The 21,397-nt window shown below is 39.2% G+C and overlaps 1 protein-coding gene across 50 annotated transcripts in view; it reads left to right on the forward strand.

Moving 5' to 3' along the window:
* Sorbs1 (sorbin and SH3 domain containing 1) overlaps window positions 1-21,397 on the forward strand; it is a 234,557-nt gene that overhangs the window by 158,562 nt on the left and 54,598 nt on the right. For 19 of the 50 annotated variants that reach the window (XM_074078642.1, XM_074078660.1, XM_074078643.1 and 16 more), the window contains 7 exons: window positions 91-154; window positions 1,999-2,073; window positions 2,395-2,457; window positions 9,988-10,035; window positions 10,159-10,288; window positions 12,368-12,482; window positions 17,786-17,869. In XM_074078642.1, the coding sequence (XP_073934743.1) occupies window positions 91-154; window positions 1,999-2,073; window positions 2,395-2,457; window positions 9,988-10,035; window positions 10,159-10,288; window positions 12,368-12,482; window positions 17,786-17,869 (579 nt within the window). The remainder of the gene's footprint in view (window positions 1-90; window positions 155-1,998; window positions 2,074-2,394; window positions 2,458-9,987; window positions 10,036-10,158; window positions 10,289-12,367; window positions 12,483-17,785; window positions 17,870-21,397) is intronic. The other 31 variants (XM_074078662.1, XM_074078651.1, XM_074078652.1 and 28 more) reach the window with 4 other exon arrangements.

The raw sequence follows: 21,397 nt of genomic DNA on the forward strand, positions 1-21,397 counted from the left end.
GTTGTCATTTCCCTGTTTGGTTTTCATAGAAATTTGGAAATATACCAAAATTTCCATTTTATTTTAACTTTTTCCTTTGTTTTTCTCCAGAATACTGAGAGATCAAAAGACTGGTACAAGACCATGTTTAAACAGATCCACAAACTAAATAGAGGTACTGATTTTCATTTGTAGAAGTTGTGCTGTGCTGTGTGCTATGTTGATGTTGACTGTTGGGTGTGAGCCCGAACTTACTTTGCCTGGATGCCAGGAGACTGGGTCCTGCAGTTGGATTCCGTTAGGTACTGGTCTATCTGAGCCCAGCCATGCACCTTCAGACTGCAGGGTAGGAGGACACACCTATGTCCCCACCTCAACTCTGGAATTTGAGGTCAGCTCACAAGTTCTCCTTCCCAGCTGTTGTAGAATGCAACAGGCTGAGCCTAGCACTATGCCTGTGCTCTGCGCCTATCTGCCTGGGGTGAGAGCAGCTCCATCTCCCACCTGCTTCCAGCTTTAGGTACACGTGTCAGCCCATGATTGCTTTATGGGCAGAACGAGCTGAGAATGTCCTGAACTGGGAGTTAAAAAAACTGCCCTCACCTAGATTCAGCTGTCCCTGCACTTGTGCTTTTGGGTCAATCATGTGTGTCTCTGTGTTTGTCCTGCCTCCTATCCTCTGAGGGATGTCAGAGGGTCCAAATGAGAACACATTTGGCCTTGTGAAGTAGAATTCATAGTGCACCTCTAAGGCTGTGTTAATATGAAAAATAAGCTTCCCCAGGTGGGAGCCAGCCCTTGGCAGGTAGCCCTGAGAATCAGTCAAGAGCTGACACACCAGAGACTGCTCAAGCTGAAAGAGAAGTGTTTCTAAATCAGAGGCCTGCTGGGCTGTCAGTGGGTGACCCAGCATGGTTGGAGAACCCCAGGCCAGTGCTCAGGCAAATCACAAGCCCACCAGCTCCCATTGCTGCCTATGTTGCCAATCAGCTGATAGGCAGGCATGTCACTGTACGTGGGAAGGGTACCACTCTTCCTGCAGGCAGAACATCCTGTCTTTCCCTATACCCAAATCCAGTCTGACTGCCTGCCATGAAAGACACATGAAAGCAAAGAAAGAGTGTTCTAGTCAGTGTTCCCACCTAAGCCACAAATATCTAATCTTTCTGATTAGCTGTGGATGCCAACTAACGTCACTGTAAATTAGCTCTTGCTGGGTTCAGAATGAACTGGGAAATATCCCTCTTGAAAACTTTAAATATTGAGATGCTCAGTGTTTAGCATTTCTGAGTTGAGTAAATCTGCTGTGGTCGGGTGGATAAACTGTCTCATGATGGTGATGCTAAGTGCTGGATTTCTGTGATCTGATGCTATCAGTTCTATTTAAGATTAAAGTCACGGTCCATTTCCTCTAGCAATCTGTGACTCTCTCACCTTTAGACCCAGTTTGTAAGTCTAAATGCAGGACAAGTGCATGTTTAGGTGCAAAAGATGTAATTGTACCTCATAGCACTGATCTTTCCATGCTATAGTTATTAACTCAACTAAATTACAGGTTCTAAACAAAACTACCTGCCCTAATGGTCAGCAGAGGTATTGGAAAAATTAAGACTCCACTCGCTTGCCTTGATTCTAACATCCACAACACAAGCTTTGATTTTTAAAAAATCATTTTAGGACTCTGTTTTCATTACATATTACTTATTATCATTCTCAATATCTCTTGCCTTTAAAAAGCAAAAACTTAAAGCTTTGTGTTAAATTCTTCTTACCCATTGGAGCCTGTTTATATGTAATTTTTTGCCCCACCAAAAGTAATGATGTCTTTTTTGATGTGTCTCAATAATTCAGGCAAAAGGACTGGATTTTGAAAGGCAGTTTGAATTTCCTTTATATCATAGTGAAGCTTATTATGTTCCAGAATTCAGGGATCCTAAATTGTATGTGGATTCCTGCTCATTCATTCTCTCCATTTGTATCTTCCTCTGTTCTCTCTCTCAAACCTGCTCCTCTGCCTAGACACTCCCGAGGAAAACCCTTATTCCCCTACGTACAAATTCCCTGAGCTTCCTGAGATCCAGCAAAATTCTGAAGGTACCACCACATTTAGACAGTGTATCTGTTGTCATAGCTAAATTAGCTCTTAGAGTTCCATTATAGGCATAAGATTTGGCTTTTAGATTTTATTTTTATAGTATTTTTTGGCTGGTGAAAATTTTATTTCACTTATTTGCATGATGTGCTATATTAAAATAACTAAGTCCTAATTCATTAATCTATTTTAAGTGTGATGCCCGTGTGCTTTAACAACACTAAAATAGGTAATCAATCATTTGAAAGAATCATTTGGGGATCTGTCAGTCCCTCCACTTCATGGTGGATAGTTTCAAAACCCACTGCTTTTCTCCGCTGCAGAGGACAACCCTTACACTCCTACCTACCAGTTTCCTGCATCTACTCCTAGTCCTAAATCTGAAGGTAATTAATGGAAAATTGTGTGCCTCCCTTTGTACCAGTGCTGTGACTTTCTTTTTTACCTTGAGTTTTTCCTGGTGGCTCAGGGCTGTCTCCCATTCATTTGCCTCCTTTTAACCTTGTGTTTTGTGGTGGTGTCTCACTCCTCTTGGGCTACATAACCACAGTATATCCAGAAGGTATTTTAATCCTATTCTCTTATGGTGTACATGATTAATGAGGTAGCCATCATAGCTTAGTTATACTGCTCAGAGAATGTGGGGTTCTGGAAAAAGCTCACTGACCCAACTACGTATTTGGGTATTTGGTAGTACCTGGTAGCTGGGCCACTGCCACCCCTCAATGAAGCTGAGTTATTGAGGTGGATGAAAAAGAGGTAGACCTGCCAGATCTCAATAACAGAAACATTAACAGGTTCCTACATGTGCAACTAATTCATCACTGGACCCCTCTTGTCAGGGCCCTCAATGTGTCTCTGAGAATTACTATACAGGTATCTAGGTATAAGATTCAGTCCTGGTGGGATATAGTATTTCTAAAAACTAAGAATTTGCACCAAGCTGAAAAACATCTCATGAATGAACCGGATAGGAATTTGACCTGCTTGGAAGACAGCCACATCTGTATCTGAGAGATTCTTTTCTGGGGCAAAAAGTCCAGGTATCAAAAAAACTTATATAAGGTAAGTTAGGGGAATCATCTTGAAGAAGTCCTGGAGAGAGGAACAGTGGCTTCCATTGGACTGGAGATTGCCTTAGACCTGTCACAAGCTGTGCCCATGACTTCTTTAGCCAGCTTGGTTGTTAGTCTCAAGACAGGGTTTTCTGGCCTCACATCGAGTTTCCATGTCATCAGCTACTACACCTAGCAACCCTGGCTGAAGGTAGCGTCTGCTTTTTGGTACACATCAGATGTTTATGCCTACAGGCATAAACAGTAAGGGATGATGTGACGTGTCACATATATTTGGAAGTGGACCTTGCTATATTTTTTTTCAAAGACCCCCCCCCCAAAAAAAAAAAGAAGAAGAAGAAATGGTCGTAAAAGAATACAAAGTAAAAAAAAATTAGGTTGAATATAAAAAATCCGTAATAACAAAGATGATTAAACTTTAATACAAGTTTCAAAGAAGTTGTCTTCCCTGGAGATCTCTTAAAAATAGGGTAGATTCCATCTCATGCCCCCGTTGCCTAGACGACATATCCAGGCATGGATTATTTATGTATTCAGTTAGATAAAGGCTTTTTACAATTGAGAGAAACATTTGAGCTAGACATTTTTAAAAATTGTTTTTTATATTTTGAGAGGTTGTTTAGATTTCTGGATCTGTGGTTTGTGATATCAATGTCTGTGAGTTCTAACAGAGCCTCCTCAGCCCCGTGCGTGGTGCTGTTCCCCATGGGTTGGTGCACACACTTCTTGACCCAGGAAAGATTTACGTCTTTCAAAGAAAGACATTAAAGATACATTGGCACCTACTGGAGACTGTGCCCATATATCCATTAGGAAATAGATAACTTTACCAAGAATTGGGAGCCCTCAGTTCAGAGTCTGTCTCCTGGGGAGAAACTTACTGATGCTGCTGTTGTTTTGTTTTAATTCAGAATTTGAAACTAGAATTATTTGTGATAAACCTATCAAAGCTTAGCCTGAGGACTACTGCCTCTGACTGAATTCTAGTTGTTGATACAGCATAATAAAATATACCTCTAAATATCTCAAAGCTGACTCTCCTAAATAGTAACGAGCCATGTGAACGTTTGTTTATGCTGGCTCAGCAACTTTTTTTCTGCAGTTACAGTGAACAAATAAACTTCTGGCCAGACTTCAGGAAGATAGACAGAGTGTTCATATCTTAATCAATGAGGTTCAAAATGTAGTTTTAAAAAAGCAAACCTCTGTAAATTCCAGCAAGGAGCAATCCCCTCCAACCATTTTATAATCTTTGAGACTGCTCTATGTTGCATACACTTAGTCCTTTGTTTTATGAAGCAGATGAGAGGATGGGCTGTGGAGAAGCAGCTTCAGAACTTTAGGCTTTTCCCCTTCCCCATGTCCTGCTTTAAGGGACAGGAGCATGGTGCCTAGAACCTCTGCAGCTCATGGTTGTAATCCTATTATTAGTGGTAACATGGCCACCACCATGACTATGTGGCTGCCATTTATTGAGCCCTTAATTGTGCAGTGTGAAGCTCTGTGCTGAGTACATCTCTGCCATTATCTCATCCTCCCGGCAACCCAATGAAGTGAGTCTCATTTCATCAATGAAGAGTATAAGGCCAGAGAAGTTAAGTAATATGTGCAGGATCACACAGTAAGTGGCAGAGTCAGGATTCAAACCCAGGTCTGTGGGGTCCCCAAACAGGGGCTTTTATGCTGCCGCACTGCTCTGCCAGTTCCTTTCCCTCTCCTGATATACTCTATGCTCTTGGTTTTTCCCTCTTTGCCAATGGCTCTCTGATGCCTGAGCTTCCCCTGAGCAGTCCTGTCCTGGGCTGCTAATCCAGTGTCTCCCAGATGGTGTCTGGGAACGCATGGCTAGGAAAGTTCCCTGAGTAACAGGGACACACAGCCAGGACTGAGCAGCTGGAATGGAGAAACACTACCCTTTCTTAGCCCCCTAGTAGGGATCAAGATGCAGTTTTGGAAGTTTGGATGTAGGACTAGCATGAGGAATGAAGATTCAAAAGAGCTAGACTTTCTACTCAGCACAGGTCCGTGTGATGGTGCTCCCTTGGCACATTTTATGTCAAGGAATAGAAGATTATTTGCAAATGATGCCTCCGACTCCACAGCAAAACCAACTGATAGGTTACTCCATAGTCCATGGCCTGCAAGGATGTACTGGACCACGTCAGTGTGAAGGGCTGTTGCATAGGTGAAATCCCAGAGAGCAGCTGTGACTCAGGACATCGCATGTAGGCACTCCCAAGTTGTGGAATCATGGTGGGGTATCTCCTTGTGCTTTTTCTAGATAAGCTTTATACCAAGGCAAAGATTTAAGGAGCCTGGTTTTCTCAGGCACAAATGTACTAAAGTTAAAATAATCCTCTACTAGTCTTGCAGAATTTCTAAGAATAGCCTTATTTTTCTTGAGTTCAAGCAGATCATTCTATTGTGAAGATGCTTGCCTGGGACTGGTGCCTCCTGCCCCAAACTCTGGCTTAGTGCTGCCCAGAGGAGGGGCTGAGCTGCTTACAGCAGTCACCTTTGCTTTTCTTATGAGAGCTGCCCAGAAGGTCTCCACCTAGCAAGTACAAAAGTTTGTAGTCTGAGAATAGTTAAGAAATGAAGCAGTATCCCCTTTCTACCTTCAGGACCTAGGAATCTGACAGGAAATAAGAATGGTAAGTCTTTTACCAGCTCACAGGTCCTTCAGCTTCTTTCCGGCTCCATCTTATCTCTTCCTCCACGTTCTCTTCTTCTGAATATGTCTTCTATATCCTATTCTGGCTTTTTTTGTTGTTGTTGTTCCTTAAAACTTGATTGCCCTTTACTAAAACATAGACAACTTTGTGACTCTTTCCCCAAACTCTCAGACTTATGGCTTTTTTGTCCCTTCTCCCTTTTACTTACTTTTCCTCTCCCATCCCAGACTCTGCATGTCTCTCTTTTTCCTTGATTGTTTTTGTTTATAGGGTGTGTGTCTGTCTTTATCCTTTTATTTTTGCTCTTTCTAAGTTTGTGGGGTAAAGCCTGAGAAGGAATTATGTGAGTAAAGATCATATTAAAAATGAGCCATTACTATTACAAAAATAATTTTAGGTTTTAAAGACCTAAGAAGTGTATAGTATGGAAATTTCATGATATAGGCAGTGGTTATGTAAATTCTGTTTTTTTTTTGTCTAGCATCTCATTTTGGTCTGTTATGTAGTGCTGATAGAACAGTTATCAACCAGCAGTTTCTCCAGTTGTCTTTAAAGACTTATAAATTCTTTAAAAAAAAAAGTCATTTAGAAATTCATTTAAAGTCACTGGTTAAAAAGGCAATTGTTTGGCGGCAATTTTAGGGGGATAGCTATCTCCACATTGAGCTACCAAGTACATATTGCCAAATCCCCAGAGAATTGTTGATGTGCAAACATCAGAGCCCGGCAGGGGCTTTCAGGACCCTACAATGAATTCCTGCGTAGTTTGGTTGCTTCCTGGAATCACTAGCATTGGAAGTTCTGAGTATTGGTGCCAAAGTTTGCTGTCTGCTGCTTGGAGCTCTGAGGGGCAAAACAGCATGTGGTTCTACCATGAGCCGGAATCACAAGATCCCGGTTCAGCTGAGTGCATTGGGGCATTGTTTAAAGAACCCTTGGAGAAAAGGGAGAGCAGGCTTTCTGGCGCTAGGTCATAGACAGCTTAAGAATAATTTTGCTTTATGTGTCTTAACTATGATCTCTCTCTCTCTCTCTCTCTCTCTCTTTCTCTCTCTCTCTCTCTCTCTCTCTCTCTCTGCCTGACTCCAGCCTATAGAAATGCTGGATGCCCCTTATGCTCAGTTTTCCCATTCCTTGGTATTTCTTACTTCATACCCATCTTCCTTTGTGTAGACTTGCCTTATCAGCTGAAGGGTTCAGAAAGCAGCAAATGGAAGATGTAGCAAGAGTTGACTCAGTGTTACCCATTTCCCTGGAGAGACCAGTAGGAGGAAAACTCAGAATGTGGTGGGGTAATTCAGAAAACTTGCTTAAGCATCACCCAGGGTGGAGTGATGGGAAAAATAGAGCAAAGGCTGTGCGGGCTGGAGATTGACATGAACAACAATGCACTTGAGTTTTAGAATGACACCCTTCTCTGCTTCTTCCATAAAATAGTAATCAAATAGCCGCAGTCTTTCACCTTTCCCAGGACTAGGAACATGAAGCTGGGATAAAAGATAGAACAAAGCAGCCCTGTCACAGGGCTAAAAGGTGACATAAGGAAGTGAAGTCAGAAAGACCTTGAAAAGTTACACATCCCTTGGAACTTGTCATTAAATTGCTGAAGTTCAGATGACTCCATTCAACTTCAGTGTGTCCTCCTAAAAGTCCATGAACTGAAACCATGTTAGATCGCCATGGACACTGAGAAAGGCTTGCTCACAGAGATGTCTCTGTCTTGTCTTAGCCTGGGGTGAGTGAGATTTCTTTTTCCACCTACACTAAATAAGAAAATAGCATCCTTCCAGTCATCCAGTCTTTGCTGTTGTCCTCCTCTCTAGCTTTCCTACTTCTCCTTTTCAAGGTATGTAAGTTGTTTGATTCCTCAAGCAGTGATTTTTTTTTCCATCTTACGAAATTATATCTCATTGTCTTCTAATAAGCCTTCTACAATTCCATATTAGAAATCTCTGGGAAGGAACAGTTTTTAAAAGCTCAGACTTAAGATTTTTGAATATTTAAATGCCACCCCTCCACTCATAACTTTCTAGCCTTATTAACTAGGTAAAGTTATAAATTAATCTTCAACTCACCATCTTCTGATAGGCTGTAATTTTTCTGTGACACATGGTTTTGTGCTGAAATGCTGGGCTGCATTAAAGCAGTAATCCATTGGTTTTTAACTAAGTTAACTTCATTTGAGAAGGCACTGCTTTTTTTGTTTTTGTTTTTGTTTTTTCTAATCAAGTCCCTACAGTCAAAGCTGGTTTTTAGTATTCTTTGATATCATGCTATTTCACGAGTACAGTCATCAGAAGTTCTCTTTTAAAAAAAATACCAAAAGCAGGCGACACAAAATTCTTCAGAATAGTCTTTCTAAAAATATATTTCTGGATCTCATTTTATCCTTTCCTTGTCCTATTTTCAGAAGTTAACATAAATAAGCTTGCACAGTCAATTTATAATAGTGAAAAGGCCCGCTGGGTGTGATAGTGTATACCTGTAATCCCAGCACTTGAGTTTGAGACATAGTGAGACACTGTCCACTCCCCCCCACGCACACACACACAAAAGGTGAAAAGCTTGGCTGTTGGTAAAGAATCTTAATCCCTATTCAATCGAATTGACTAATTCTTATCTTTAAAGATAAAAGGTAGGGAAAAGGGAAGTGAAAAGTATCTGATAGCTGTCCCTTATTTTGACTGAGGAACACCATGAAAATGGGGAGAGGAGAAACAGTCTTGTGGCTCACGCCTGTAATCCTAGTTACTCAGGAGGCAGAGATCAGGAGGATTTTGGTTTGAAGCCAGTCCAAGGCAAATAGTTTGTGAGACCTTATCTCGGAAAAAAAAGAAAATGGGGAGAGGAGAAGGAACAAGAAGTATGTGAGAGGCTGTCTTGAATACTACTTTACTCAAAATAATAACAATGTGAGCTTTATTTACATAAAGTATCCCAACTTTCTGTGCTCTGAAATGATTTACATAAAAACAGGGACTTGATTAACAGTGTCATTAATATAGCATATCAGTTTCTTTGACCTTTCCTGGTCAGGTCCTGTGCATTTACTAAAGGTTTTATGGATTTTAAAGGAAGGGACTGGATCTTTATTCTATATGCATTGATTTTGAATTCAGATTATCAAGGTATTAGAAAATGGAAAAAGGCTGATTTTCAGGCTAGCTCTTTTTGGAGTAATGCTTTGGAAAGATTAGCATAGGTTTAGTGACTAAAAGCCTGCATTTTCAGGACATGGTCCAATTTGGAAATCTGTTCCTGTAAGTGGACCCATGGTCTGATTTTTAGTTAAAAAATACAGGTACTTCCATGAGGGGTTCAGATCTTATCTTGGCTCAGTATGTTTTAGAGGCCCAGTGTTTAGCTTATATAGGGGCATGTGCCACACCTTTGGAGAGCTGTCTCATACCATAGAAACTCTCATCAGTACAATTTAGACACTTACTCCAGGCAGTATTTTTGCAGAGCAGACTCTGTAACCACATCAGCCATGGGCATGCTGTGTTCCAAGGAAAGAAATCAACTCAGGAAACCAGGTTGAGGTAGAATCAAAACAAATTTTGATTCAAGTCTGATTTTGATTCAGACTTGTTCTTCACCTGAAGAATTTCTTTATTAATGAAATAAAGAAATTGCCTATAGAAGTTTAACATATAAAATAGGTCAAAACTGAGGTGGGGAGCTAGCAACCATACTATCTAGGCCTTCCCTTCCCATCTAATAGCAGCCCCAAGCCCTGGAAGGAGGCCTGTCAGGACCCCATGGCACTCAGCAGGCAAGACCAGAAACTGAGCATGTGAGCCGCCAGATCCGCATCCACCTCAGCCATACTCAAGACTGCATTTCAGCTTTGGCAGTGGGTGTTCTCGGAGCAGGACCTTTGGCTATTTGTTTCCATGCATTTCCCAGTATCAGATAGCAGTCATCTACCAAGCATTGTGAAGATCCTGCTGGACTGCGGGCCCTGTTGGATTGAGTGGATTCTGCAAGCCTCACTGCTCACTGTGGTCTGCTGTGGTATAGCTTTCAGTGCTGAGTCCTCCTCTCTTCATTGGGTTTCCTGGTGTGGCTGGATGCGGTACAGGACTGTGGAAATGGGGAACGATGTGTACCTTGGTTCTCGTACCTTAGCCTACTTCTGATTGCATTCTTTTTTGTTCACTAGATGATGATTCAGATCTGTACTCTCCTCGATACTCCTTTTCTGAAGACAGTAAGTGCTTCTGAATTTTCTACTTGTGGGGAAGGAAGGGAGAATGGTGGATGAGGGAAGACATCTCCCGGTTTTAGTTTTTATTGGAGTTCAAAGCCTTTTGTATGTACTTTCTTTCGCCAGCAAAATCTCCCCTTTCTGTGCCACGCTCAAAAAGTGAGATGAGCTACATTGATGGTGAGAAGGTGGTTAAGAGGTCAGCCACACTTCCCCTCCCAGCCCGCTCTTCCTCACTCAAGTCCAGCCCAGAGAGGTAAGTACTCCCTTGTAGTGTGTTCGTCATTACCAGACAGTGACTTGTTAGTATTTATTGAAACCCAGGAGCCTCCTTTCTTCAGAATATGGAACTTGAATTCCTGTTTTGTCACCTATAAAGCAGTGAGTTAGTCTTGAGTCTTGATGTCCTCATCTATAAAACGGGTATAAAAATAGCATGACTCCTTGATGGAAATGTTGCAAGGATAAAATGAAATAATGCACATAGCATTCATAGTAGTGCCTGGTTCATAACAGCATGGGCTTACTTAATGCTCATTATAATTTTTATAATTTCCCTTTTTATGAGAAGAATCTGAACTGCAAAATTTGTCACCAGTTTCCATATTCTGTGTGCATACTAACTCTGTTTTCATATTCACAGCAAAGAATATAATTTTTAAATGAAGGCACACTTTTTAATGTCTGTTTATTCATATAACATGTGTTTTTGGAATATAACACTTGGACCTGTTCTAAAGACATCATTAGTCATCAATTAATGCCTGTACAAAGCAACCCAATTTTCTTTTATTTAGTTCTTATCTCTAAAAGTACCCTGTGAAGAAATCATCTGATGTCCTCTGGACAGGTGTCCCATGCATCTTTTAGCCACAACTTCTAGCAAATTCTACACACAAAATGTTCTGGTGAGATGAAACTATTTTTCCCTTAAATGTATGTCCAGTTTGGCGCCCCTTTCCCCCACTTTTTCCATCTTTACAAACAAGTGGCTATTTTAAAAGCCCCAGACATGCCTAAATGGTATCTACCTGAGGAGTTTGATAATTAATGTGAAAGGAAGGCAGGATATGCCATAAATCCCTTACAGGTATATTCATCAGGCACCTACTGCGTACATTCTGTACAGATTGAACCAGATGTTATAGAAGAATATAGGTATATATAAATCATTGCCCTGCCTTCAAAAAGTTTTCAGCCTCTCATGAAAAACAAAATACAACCACAGTGTCAAGTATAATAATGCACATTCATTTAAAAAAAATTGCAGACAGTTTTCAAGGAGTTGTGTATCTTTTGAAACCCATCACTGGATGCTAGGGTAAGAATCTGGACCAAAAGCTGAGATTGGTGGGTACTGTGGTGGGGTGTAGAATAGGGAAGAAGACAGTTATAGTAACAGCTGATGTTTATTGAGTAGTTCCTACAGGCCTGGCACTCTGCTCATAGAATCCTTACAAAGTGCCCATTTTTTGGAGGAGGAAATCCATGTTCCAAGAGGTAAGGTACTTGGCTAAGATCATCTATCTAGCAAAGATTTGAACCAGAGTCTAATGGTTTCAGGGCCCATTTTTTCCTCTGTGCACTATTGTGAGTGGAAAGTACAGGCATTTTGGGAAATGGTAAAGTCATGAGAGCAGAGCAAGATGAAAGATTTTTCTAGGACACGTTTGTTTGTTTGCTTTTTTGTTTTTGTGGCTGTCCAGGGGTTTAAACGCAAGGCCTTGTGCTTGCTAGGCAGGTAATCTACCACTTGAACCACACCCCTACCCCTTTTTTGCTTTATGTATTTTTCCAGTAGGATCTCACATTTAGGCCTGGGCTGGTGTAGACCACAGTTCTTTTATTTATACTTCCTGAATAGCTAAGGTGACAGGAGAATGCCATCTACCCAGCTTTTTATTCAGATGGGGTCTTGCTAACTTTTTTACCCTATCTAGCCTTGAACCTTGATCCTCTTTGTCTTTACCTCCCAAGTAGCTAGGATTACAGGCATGAGCCACCATGTCTGCCTTAGGGCAAGCTTTGATTGAACTAGATATTATAGAGAAATATAAATATATGTAAGTATGTATAAATGATCTCCTTTCTTCTCTCCACTTCCTGGTGCCTGGTTTTGAGCAACAGGGCTTGAAGTCCTTTGTGAAGCCAGGACAGATATAATTGCCTGTTTTGAGAAGCATAGAAGCACAACTAAATTGTTCATCCTAACTCCAGTTTTATGCTTTGGATATAAAAATTCCTTGATTACACTATAGCCAACCAAAATCAGCCCATGTCAAAAGCTGATGCCAATTTTCATGAGAATAGTTCTTACAGGATTTTCGTTCTGCAGAAACAACTGGGAGCCCCCAGATAAGAAAGTGGATACAAGAAAATACCGTGCAGAGCCCAAAAGCATTTACGAATACCAGCCGGGCAAGTCTTCCGTTTTGACCAACGAAAAGATGGTAATGTGCATAATAAAGTTCTTTTGTCTCACTCTGCCCATGTTCTTTTATCTGGATGCATTGTGCAGTTGAATTATAGTCTCTCCCTCTTGAGATAGACTTGCTTTGTTTATAAGACAATGAAAGAAGTACTTTTACCCTTTTCATTTTTGCAGTTGTTCATAAAATAAGTCCTGGAAGTCTGCTTTTTAAAGAATCCCGTTATTATGGTTTTGTTGCTCCTTTTTTGCATGGTTTTAACTTACTTTAATTTTTTTGCTAAGATAAAGATTGGTCTTGTTGTTGTTTTATTTCTAATGTCTAATCATTAATTTTTCAGGCTTATTGACTGGAATAAAGCCAGGTTTTTTTAAGTTACTCTTATATGAACACACAAATTTTGTAGAAGTTACTAGTACATCATTAAAAGCTAAATAGTTAATAGCATGTTATAACTTGAGAAAAAAGCCCCAGACTATTAGAATGTGTCTTTTAGGTCTTCCTTTTTTGACAAGTGCAATGCTGAGAACTAATTTTGTATTTGGTCTGATTTATGGGTCTCTGTACAAATTCAGATCACCAAGCAATTTTGAGTGGGAAAATGGCCTGCATGGGCATAGAAGACCACCCTGGGAAAATAGCCTCTTTTGTGAAAGGAGAAGACTTTATGAAAACTGATTAGTTTCATATCTGCCAATCATGCTTCCTTTATTCATCCTTCATTAGAAAAAGCTGGTTCAGATTTCTGATAGTGGTTAAAGAGATTCTCCAAACTCTGTAAACATTGCCGCCCTCCGGCTGTGACTGCATAATGGAATGATCATGCTGGGATTGGATTTTATTAAATGCTTTTACCAAACTGAACGCGAACAGGCCTCTGAAATGTGGGTTCAAGTTGTTTTCCCTCCACCTCTTCTGCTCTACATGTTTTTAAGGAATAATTGATTTGACTTTCACTAAAGTAAAAATATGACATCTTTAAAAACACAGAGGGATAAGTAATTTTAATTAGAAAAAAGGTCAACAGTTCAGAGATACTTTTAGAGTTGTCTTTCTTTAGCATTTACTGTGCACCATAGTTATTTTAAGCAGAAGGTTCAGAGATGAGCAGAGGATCTTGCCTCTGCCTCCTACTTTATTAGAACATAATTAACATGGATGATAACCTTCCACCCAGGGGTTCTCGGAAGGAAAGTCGTGTTCTTCAGGCATATTCCTAAAGAATACTAAAAAGTGAGTCTGGGGCCCACTGTCACATATTAATACATTTAAATGATTTAAGGAACTTTGTAGGTCTTTGGATGCTTTTGTTTTGGCATTGTGACCATTTGTATGTTGTCATGACTCTTACTAAAGGCAAATCTTTTTTCTTATTTCTTCGTTTCCACTTTCTTTCCTTACTCTTGGTAATTTTACCATAATCAGAACTATGAAAACAACAACATAATTTTGTTTTTCTTATTGATACCACAATGGTCTGAATATCTTCCAAAACTCAGTTCTTGGGATCATTGACATTATTTTAACAACCCTGGAAAGTGACAAACAGTGCCCTATGGAGGCCTCTCTAGGGAGTGGTGCAGGCCCTACACAAAGACAGCAAAGAACCATCTGGGTTTCTACACAGAAATTCCTCTGTTCTGTGCCATCCCTGAGGCCCATCCAGAATGGGACATAAGTACCAAAGGCAGACCAGGGAGGAACCTGTCATCCAGTGGTTTAATTCAGTGCCTTTCACCCAATTTAGCTCTATTTTTCCAAAAAGAAATTTTTAATTTTAGAGAGGAATTTCAATTGAATCTTAATCTTCTGACAGTCTACCCTACACAGTAGTTGAATTGATCCCTTTATTTTCCTCCTATTTTTATTACATGAACAGAAGAGTTGGAATGTGAGTTTCAAGCAAGCCATATCTAGTTTGTCAGGGTTTGGGCATCCCCTGCACACACACACTTTTTGAAAATTAATTTTTTTTTTTGGTACTGGGGTTTGAACTCAGGGCCTCACACTTGCCAGGCTAGTGCTCTACCAAAAAAAAAATTTAATTAAATTTGCAAGTATACTAATGAGCAACAGATGTGGGATCTAAGTTTGCTTTCAGATGTGTATTATCTCATGTTGAGAAAAAAAAACTTTTTTTCTTCTATTTGTGGTGCTGATATTTGCTTAATTCTGGCAATTTAGGTGATGACCTCATAGTGCGGCTATACATAGCTAGTAGGAAGAAGTGAATGGAGACTGCGTGGGCTGCTAGGGTTCATCTTGCTCTTGGAATATAACCATACCACCGAGAAACACATGACCTGTGGAACAATACCACCTTCAAAATCCCCCACTGACTCACAGCCTCAGTGACTTGTTCACCTGTTTGGCAGACTTGTGACAATCTAAATACTACTCAGTCCTGCCCTTATTATAGTAAAAGTCCATTTTATTTTCTTCTGGCCTTGGAATTGGAGATCTATTGGTTGGTCCCTTCCTTGTCAAAACTGGCCTTTTGTGGGCTTCATTCCTTTATACTTTCCTCTAAAATCCCTTATAGAACGTGAGCTCAATTCAACAAATACATAGAGGAAAACACTTTATCACACCAAGCCCTGGGTTTGATGTTGGGACTGCTGCTCCTACAAGTGTATAGTAGCAAGGACATCCCCAACTTGGTTTCTTCTCAACTCACTGTCACCTTGAGTTCCTTCTCTGGCATTTCAAGCTAGTCACTAGCCCTGCTAGTTTGTCGTCTGCAAATTCAGTAGGTCTGCCCCTTCTTGTTTAGAGCAAGGAAAAGTGGAATGTAGTGTAGTGTATGAGCCAGGGATTGAGAAATCTGGATTCTGGGTTCTAGTTCTGACTCTGTTGTATGTCTTGCGGCAAGTTACTTGACCTTCTTGAACCTCCTAAATAGAAATATTACTGGCTTGCTAACCGTAATGAAGTACCAAGGAGATGGTCAAGTGTAATAATATGGGTACAAGAGCTATGAGCATGATAAAGCTTTGTGCAAATGAACATACCACATTCAGATTATTTATTTAATTGAAACTTGAAGCTGATCTCTGGCTCTCATTGCAGCTGAAAACTGTCTTTGAGAAGTTGGCACTTTTCTGGCAAGTTCCCTGCACTTTCCAAGAATTTTACCAAACTTAGAAGAGAACAGTCCATAGCAGAAAAGAACTGAGCTTGCCATGATGGAATTTGCTATGCCTGCTGGGACAGGGATCCTTCTTTGTATCCCCAAGGATGTTTGCTATTGGTTTCTTCCCTGATTGGATGTACAGCTGGGTTATACCTGCAAAACTCAAATGCAGTTGGAGTGCTGTGTAGTGTCACTTTTTTACCATTGTCTCTGAGCAGCTCGAAGAACTGAGGCTTTGGACCCAAAGTTCTGGACCCAGGTTGTTTGGCATACCCCCTGATTTTATTCTTGACACGCCATTAACCTTGTCAGTAAAACAATCTATAAGCAGCATTCAGGAATAAAATAGGTTAATTCTTTCAGGGTTGTAAGTACCAAAACTTTCAGGCAGTCTTCCAAAATAGTTGGTACGTTTTATTTATTTATTTTTTTAAAGACCTAACCTATTCCCAGACATCAGTTTATAAATAGTCTTTGTAAAAATGTGAAAATATGAAGTAAGTTTCATGAAATACCATCATTTTGGGATGTAGAATTTCCCAATGTCTAAACTTTCATTGCCAGATAGTTGTGACCTTTGTAGGTGTTGTGTTTCATTTCACTAAATAAATACAGAATTCATTTACTGTGGGGAAGGTAAGCCTTCACCTTCAAGATTGAAATCCAAGGTCCTTGCAGACAATCAGAGGATGTTTATCTGGATACAAGAGAACAGACCCTGTGGTTCATTATATATTTCCCTCTGATTTTATCTTAGCTTAATGTCAGTGAAACAAAGTGGCTCTGCCATAGATCCATATCTTCCTGTACCCATAATGAAAGTTGAAGGAATAACACAGATTCTTCTAAGAATCTTGGAAGAAATGGTTGGTAAAAGTTGCCCAAAACAGTGTGGAGCCTTGTCTACAAGCCTCAAAAGAGATAACTGATTTGTTAAGAAAAGTGCATCCAGCAAGAATCACTTTATGATGTAGTGACATTGAAGACCTGTACATGGACCTTGAGAGTATTCTTTCTCAAGATCCTGGAGGTAGTTAAGTTTCATGCATGATGTTTTCAATCTCACTAGAAAATATCTCACTAGAAAATATGTACATTTAAAATTTCAGATTGTTGGAGAAAATCACCATTTAGCTTTCTGATTTTCGAAGTTTTTCATAAACATGTATATGAATTTAATTAAGCTATGAACCTCAAACACTTTTGTCTGATGTAACATAACTCCAATTTATTAAAGGGAAAACCTGATTTGCATTCCAGGAATTCATTTTCCAACTAATTATTTCCAGGAATATGTTATTCCTCAGAACTTTATATATATTTGATTAAATATTAAATCCCATGGAGTGAAATTATTAATCTATATAATACCTCTTAGAGTTTACAAGTGAGAAATCTAACCCAGAAGTTTTCTTCCCCCTGCTCTGTTATCTGTCTTGTCCAGCTTTTCCCTCATTTAATTTTTTCCCCAGTTCTTTAATATTTATTTGTTAGAACACAAAGTATATTCTGTCTGTACTCATCTCCCACAGATGCTTGTTTAAAATGTTTTTCACTGTGTCCTCTGTTTTAACTTATATCATCTTTCACTCTACCATGTATGGGACATGGTATCTCACCTATTCATGTGCCATTAAAGATGCAGTATTAACCAATTGGCTTTTATAAATGTCAATATTTGTGTTTCTTTTGAAAACCATAAGGCAACCTTGTAAATAAAGTACTAAAACTGTACTAGCCCATAAAAACTGTTTTGCTCAACTGGTATACATGCTAAATGTTTGGTGTGCTCACCAGTTTATTTGCTCATAATTAATAGTTCTTTGCTAAAGGAAATAAAGGCTTTCTTTTTTCCAGTACTGGAAATTATTGTGGAATGCTATTGTGCCCATCTTCAGCTTTGTTGTGAAAAGCATCACCAGTACATCTTCCTCTGCCACAGGACAGAAAATGAGTCACTCACTGCTCCCTACCTCAATTTCCCTGTTTTTATAAACATATCCTCTCTGTTTCAGCTCCCTGTTTTATTTTGTTTTTTTTTTTCTGATGTAAAAATGGATGACTGCTGCTGTTGAATACAGCTGCTGTATATATCTGGAAACCACTGCATCTCTACTGGCCTGTTCCTGTGTAATCTTTGCATAATGTTATCCTTCTCTTTCTTCCATTTCTCTGTCACCAACCCCTGTAGAGTCGGGATATAAGCCCAGAAGAGATAGATTTAAAGAATGAACCTTGGTATAAATTCTTTTCGGAATTGGAGTTTGGGAAACCGGTAAGTTTAATAGCTTCAGTGGTTATACACCTTTTTAAATAATGCATTGTTGCTACTAAAGAATCAAATCTATGTGTAAAAAATTCAGGAGTGAGGAACAGTCATGTTGGTTGTCAATAGTGGGATCATCTTCTCTCACTACAACCTGTAAGTTTTCCTTACTTTACTTCAGCAAGAAAGGATACTGAGTTCTGGAGGTAAATCTTGCCAGAATATCCCTGAGAACACAACTAGATCATTTGCTTGTCCTAGGACCATCCAACAGCAACAACAAATATCACATGGCTTGTAGATGACATTATTCTGCCATTGGTTCACTGCCTTTACCTAAGTCTTATGGCATGCTGAAGACAGAAAAGAAAATGCAGTATGCACTGAGAAGACCAGTATTGTCCCTTCTTCAAATTTCAAATAGCATTTTTTATAGCACATATACAAGTCCAGTGCCAGAGCAGGCCAAAAAGGACCCCTCTATGCAGATATCACCCACAAGTGCAGCTCCATTGTAAGCTGCTTTTAGGGAATGCTTTCTGTGAGTCAGGATAATATTTTCTAATGTTTGTGGTAGAGGCCATGAGTTCTAGCAATTTCAGTGCTCAGCCCAATGTTCAGCAGCTTCCCTATGATATCGCTGAGTTGGCTTTGGTACAGATTGATTTTGGCTCTTAAAGGAGGATTTTCTTAGCTCTACACCCAAAGTAATATCAAACAGAAGGAAAACTGAGTTCATCCTTCCACTCAAGGTGATTGGCTCTAAAACTCTAGTTACTTTAAAGTCTTAATTAATATTAATGCAAAAAAGAATTTAGAGTTAAGCATATAAAAATAAAGTATTTTGTTAGCTGTTTGTATGAGACTCTAAGCATTGACTCCAGCTTTTGAATTACTGTGGTTTGGGATGATAGTTTTGTTTACAAACTGGAATTAACTTTATATTTAGTAAAATGTTAAAATCTATGAAATATTTTTCATTAAGATGAAGACAAAAAGAAGTTCAGCTGAAATTGCTAGTTTGATTTAGCAATGCTGAACTAGAAGTTCAGGTGTCTTCTGAGTTAGGAGCCCCTAACTGGCATCATCCTGCTTATAAGAACAGGTGTTTCTCCTTTCTGGTCCTTTCTGGACACATCCCCCAGTGGCAGCTGAGCTATTCTCAATGAAGAGCGCCACCTAGAGACAGTGAAGAGATGAGCATCTAACCCAAACTTCACCCTCCTTTCCCCTCCCCTATTCAATGCTTTGGTGTACACCTCATTTCTTCTCCCTTTTTATTCTTCTGTTCAACATTTACACATAACTCTACCTCAGGTAATACTTTCCACATGAAAATATTGAGCAGTATCTTAATCCTTTTCTCCTTTTCCTTAAAATCTGCTCAGTTAAAGCTGCTTTTAATATACATAGTTCTCCCCACCCCTTCATAAACACTATGATTGGCATATGTAACAACAAGACCATACTTTCATCAAGGAAAGCAATAACCATTAGTTTTAAATTATTTCATAAAGAGTCCATGCTGGGACTGACGGAGTGGCTCAGATGGGAGAGTGCCTGCCTAGCAAGTGTGAGGCCCTGAGTTCAAACCCCAATACTACCAAAAAAAAGTCCATTCTGTTAATCTTTGAAATTCCTTTCAGAATCCACAGATTTCTAGCCATATTCTCATTTGCCAAGTGACTCAACTAGTTTTATTTGAAATAATTAGCTTTTAAGAAAAAAAAGAAACCTTTTTCTAATTAATTGGTATTGGTATTATTTTGTTTTCCATTATTATAATTTTTGACAGTAGACAGTGATTTAGTCCCAGCATACAGTAAATAGGCCCTGAAAATTGGGTAAATTAATAGTTTCTACTAAACACCATGGTCTGAGGACCATACAGCTACCTCAAGTAAATGTTGACAGCACAGTCCATTTGTAAAATGGGACCTTGTAATGGGACTGATCCATTTTAGTCAGGTCTTTAAAAGTTAATGATTTTGAAGACTTGCCAAGATAACTTAATCAGTGCCTCTATCCTGAGGAATATCATTGAGATGAACAGTTCTTTATGGTTTGAGGCATCTAACGGTGGACTTATTGAACAGAGTTTTGTAAGAGGGTATAATAGAAAGAAATGTTTTTGTTCTCTTCCTGCCCCAACCACTATGTACCACAAAAGAGTAAGAGACATAAATAAAAAGGGCATAAACCATAGAAGTCTGTTTGGAAAAAATTTTAGCCATTCAGAAGCAGAATGAAGAAAAAACTTGTACTAAATGAAGAAATGGATTAACATTTCTTCTTTTCTAAAAAATTATTGTTGCTCACACCAACTCAGAACTATTTCTGAGTAAAGCCTACCAGAACTTTGATACTAGACGTTTACCTGAACAACTTTCTTCCTCAATTCCTTCTCTTAACACCACCCAAAATTAGTTAAAATTCCAGCAAGATCTTGATTGTGATACCTTTTAGCTCAATCAGTTGTCATAGAATAGCAAATAATCGAAGACTCCAGAGATCATTTGGGGGATGATTATTTAAAATCAATCTAATATGTAAACACTCTCTTGTGGGTTTATGTGTGTGTGTGTGTGTGTGTGTGTGTGTGTGTGTGTGTGTGTGTGTGACAAAGAAATGAGTAGGGGTAACATAAGTGATTTTAAAAAGTGTACTTCCCCATACAAGCCATCTGAGTGTATAAAGTGCTAATGATGAATGACAATTGCTAGTGTCACTTACTTTACAAAATGCCAAACATTCATGTGCAGAGATGACATTACCGTTGCTATCAGTGGTGTATGCATCATGGAATTAGATTGTAGATTCATTACAAAAAACTGAGCCATCAGGCTTTTCTTCTTTTTCTTCTAATTTCTACAGAAATCAATATGATTTCCATCCACATAATCAAGGCAAAATTTCTCAATGTAAATTAGTTTGAATCCTTCCATAGAACTGGTTGTCAAGAAATTTGCATAAAATTTTAAGAGCTATTAATAATCTCATGTTTTTCATCTCCCAGAGGCTATAATATAGGAGATTTCAAGTGTATGTAGGCACAAGAGGGTCTTCTTGGTGGGAGAACAGTTGCAGTTAGAAGTGCCTTGTAATTCCTGAACATCCTACACTCCAGACCCCTCCCTTGATAAACCTACCACAGCCTCCTGGCAGATTTCTATGCAGAAGTGCAGCTCTGATACTAACCTTCAAAGAGAAGGCAAAAATAACCTTGCAGTATACTGTTTAACCTAAGTCTAAACTGTTTACTAAGGAGGATGGAAAGTGTATCTCTACTACTAGCTGTATTATCAAAATCTAGCTAAACTTTAAAAAGAGAGTTTAAAACTACTGGTATTGTCTAGTGCACTATTTAACACCCATATTTAGTACCTGTTTTTACATGAATTTCATCATTACAAACCACAGAAAGCACATTTAGTTCAATTTGCCTCTATTAGCCAAACTTCTAGATTCACACACTTCTTAATATGGTATATATATATATTTTTTTATAGTACAGAAAACTGTTTCAAAAATGTAGAA

The sequence above is a fragment of the Castor canadensis genome, chromosome 7, assembly GCF_047511655.1.
Source record: "Castor canadensis chromosome 7, mCasCan1.hap1v2, whole genome shotgun sequence".
In the NCBI taxonomy this organism is placed as follows: domain Eukaryota; kingdom Metazoa; phylum Chordata; class Mammalia; order Rodentia; family Castoridae; genus Castor; species Castor canadensis.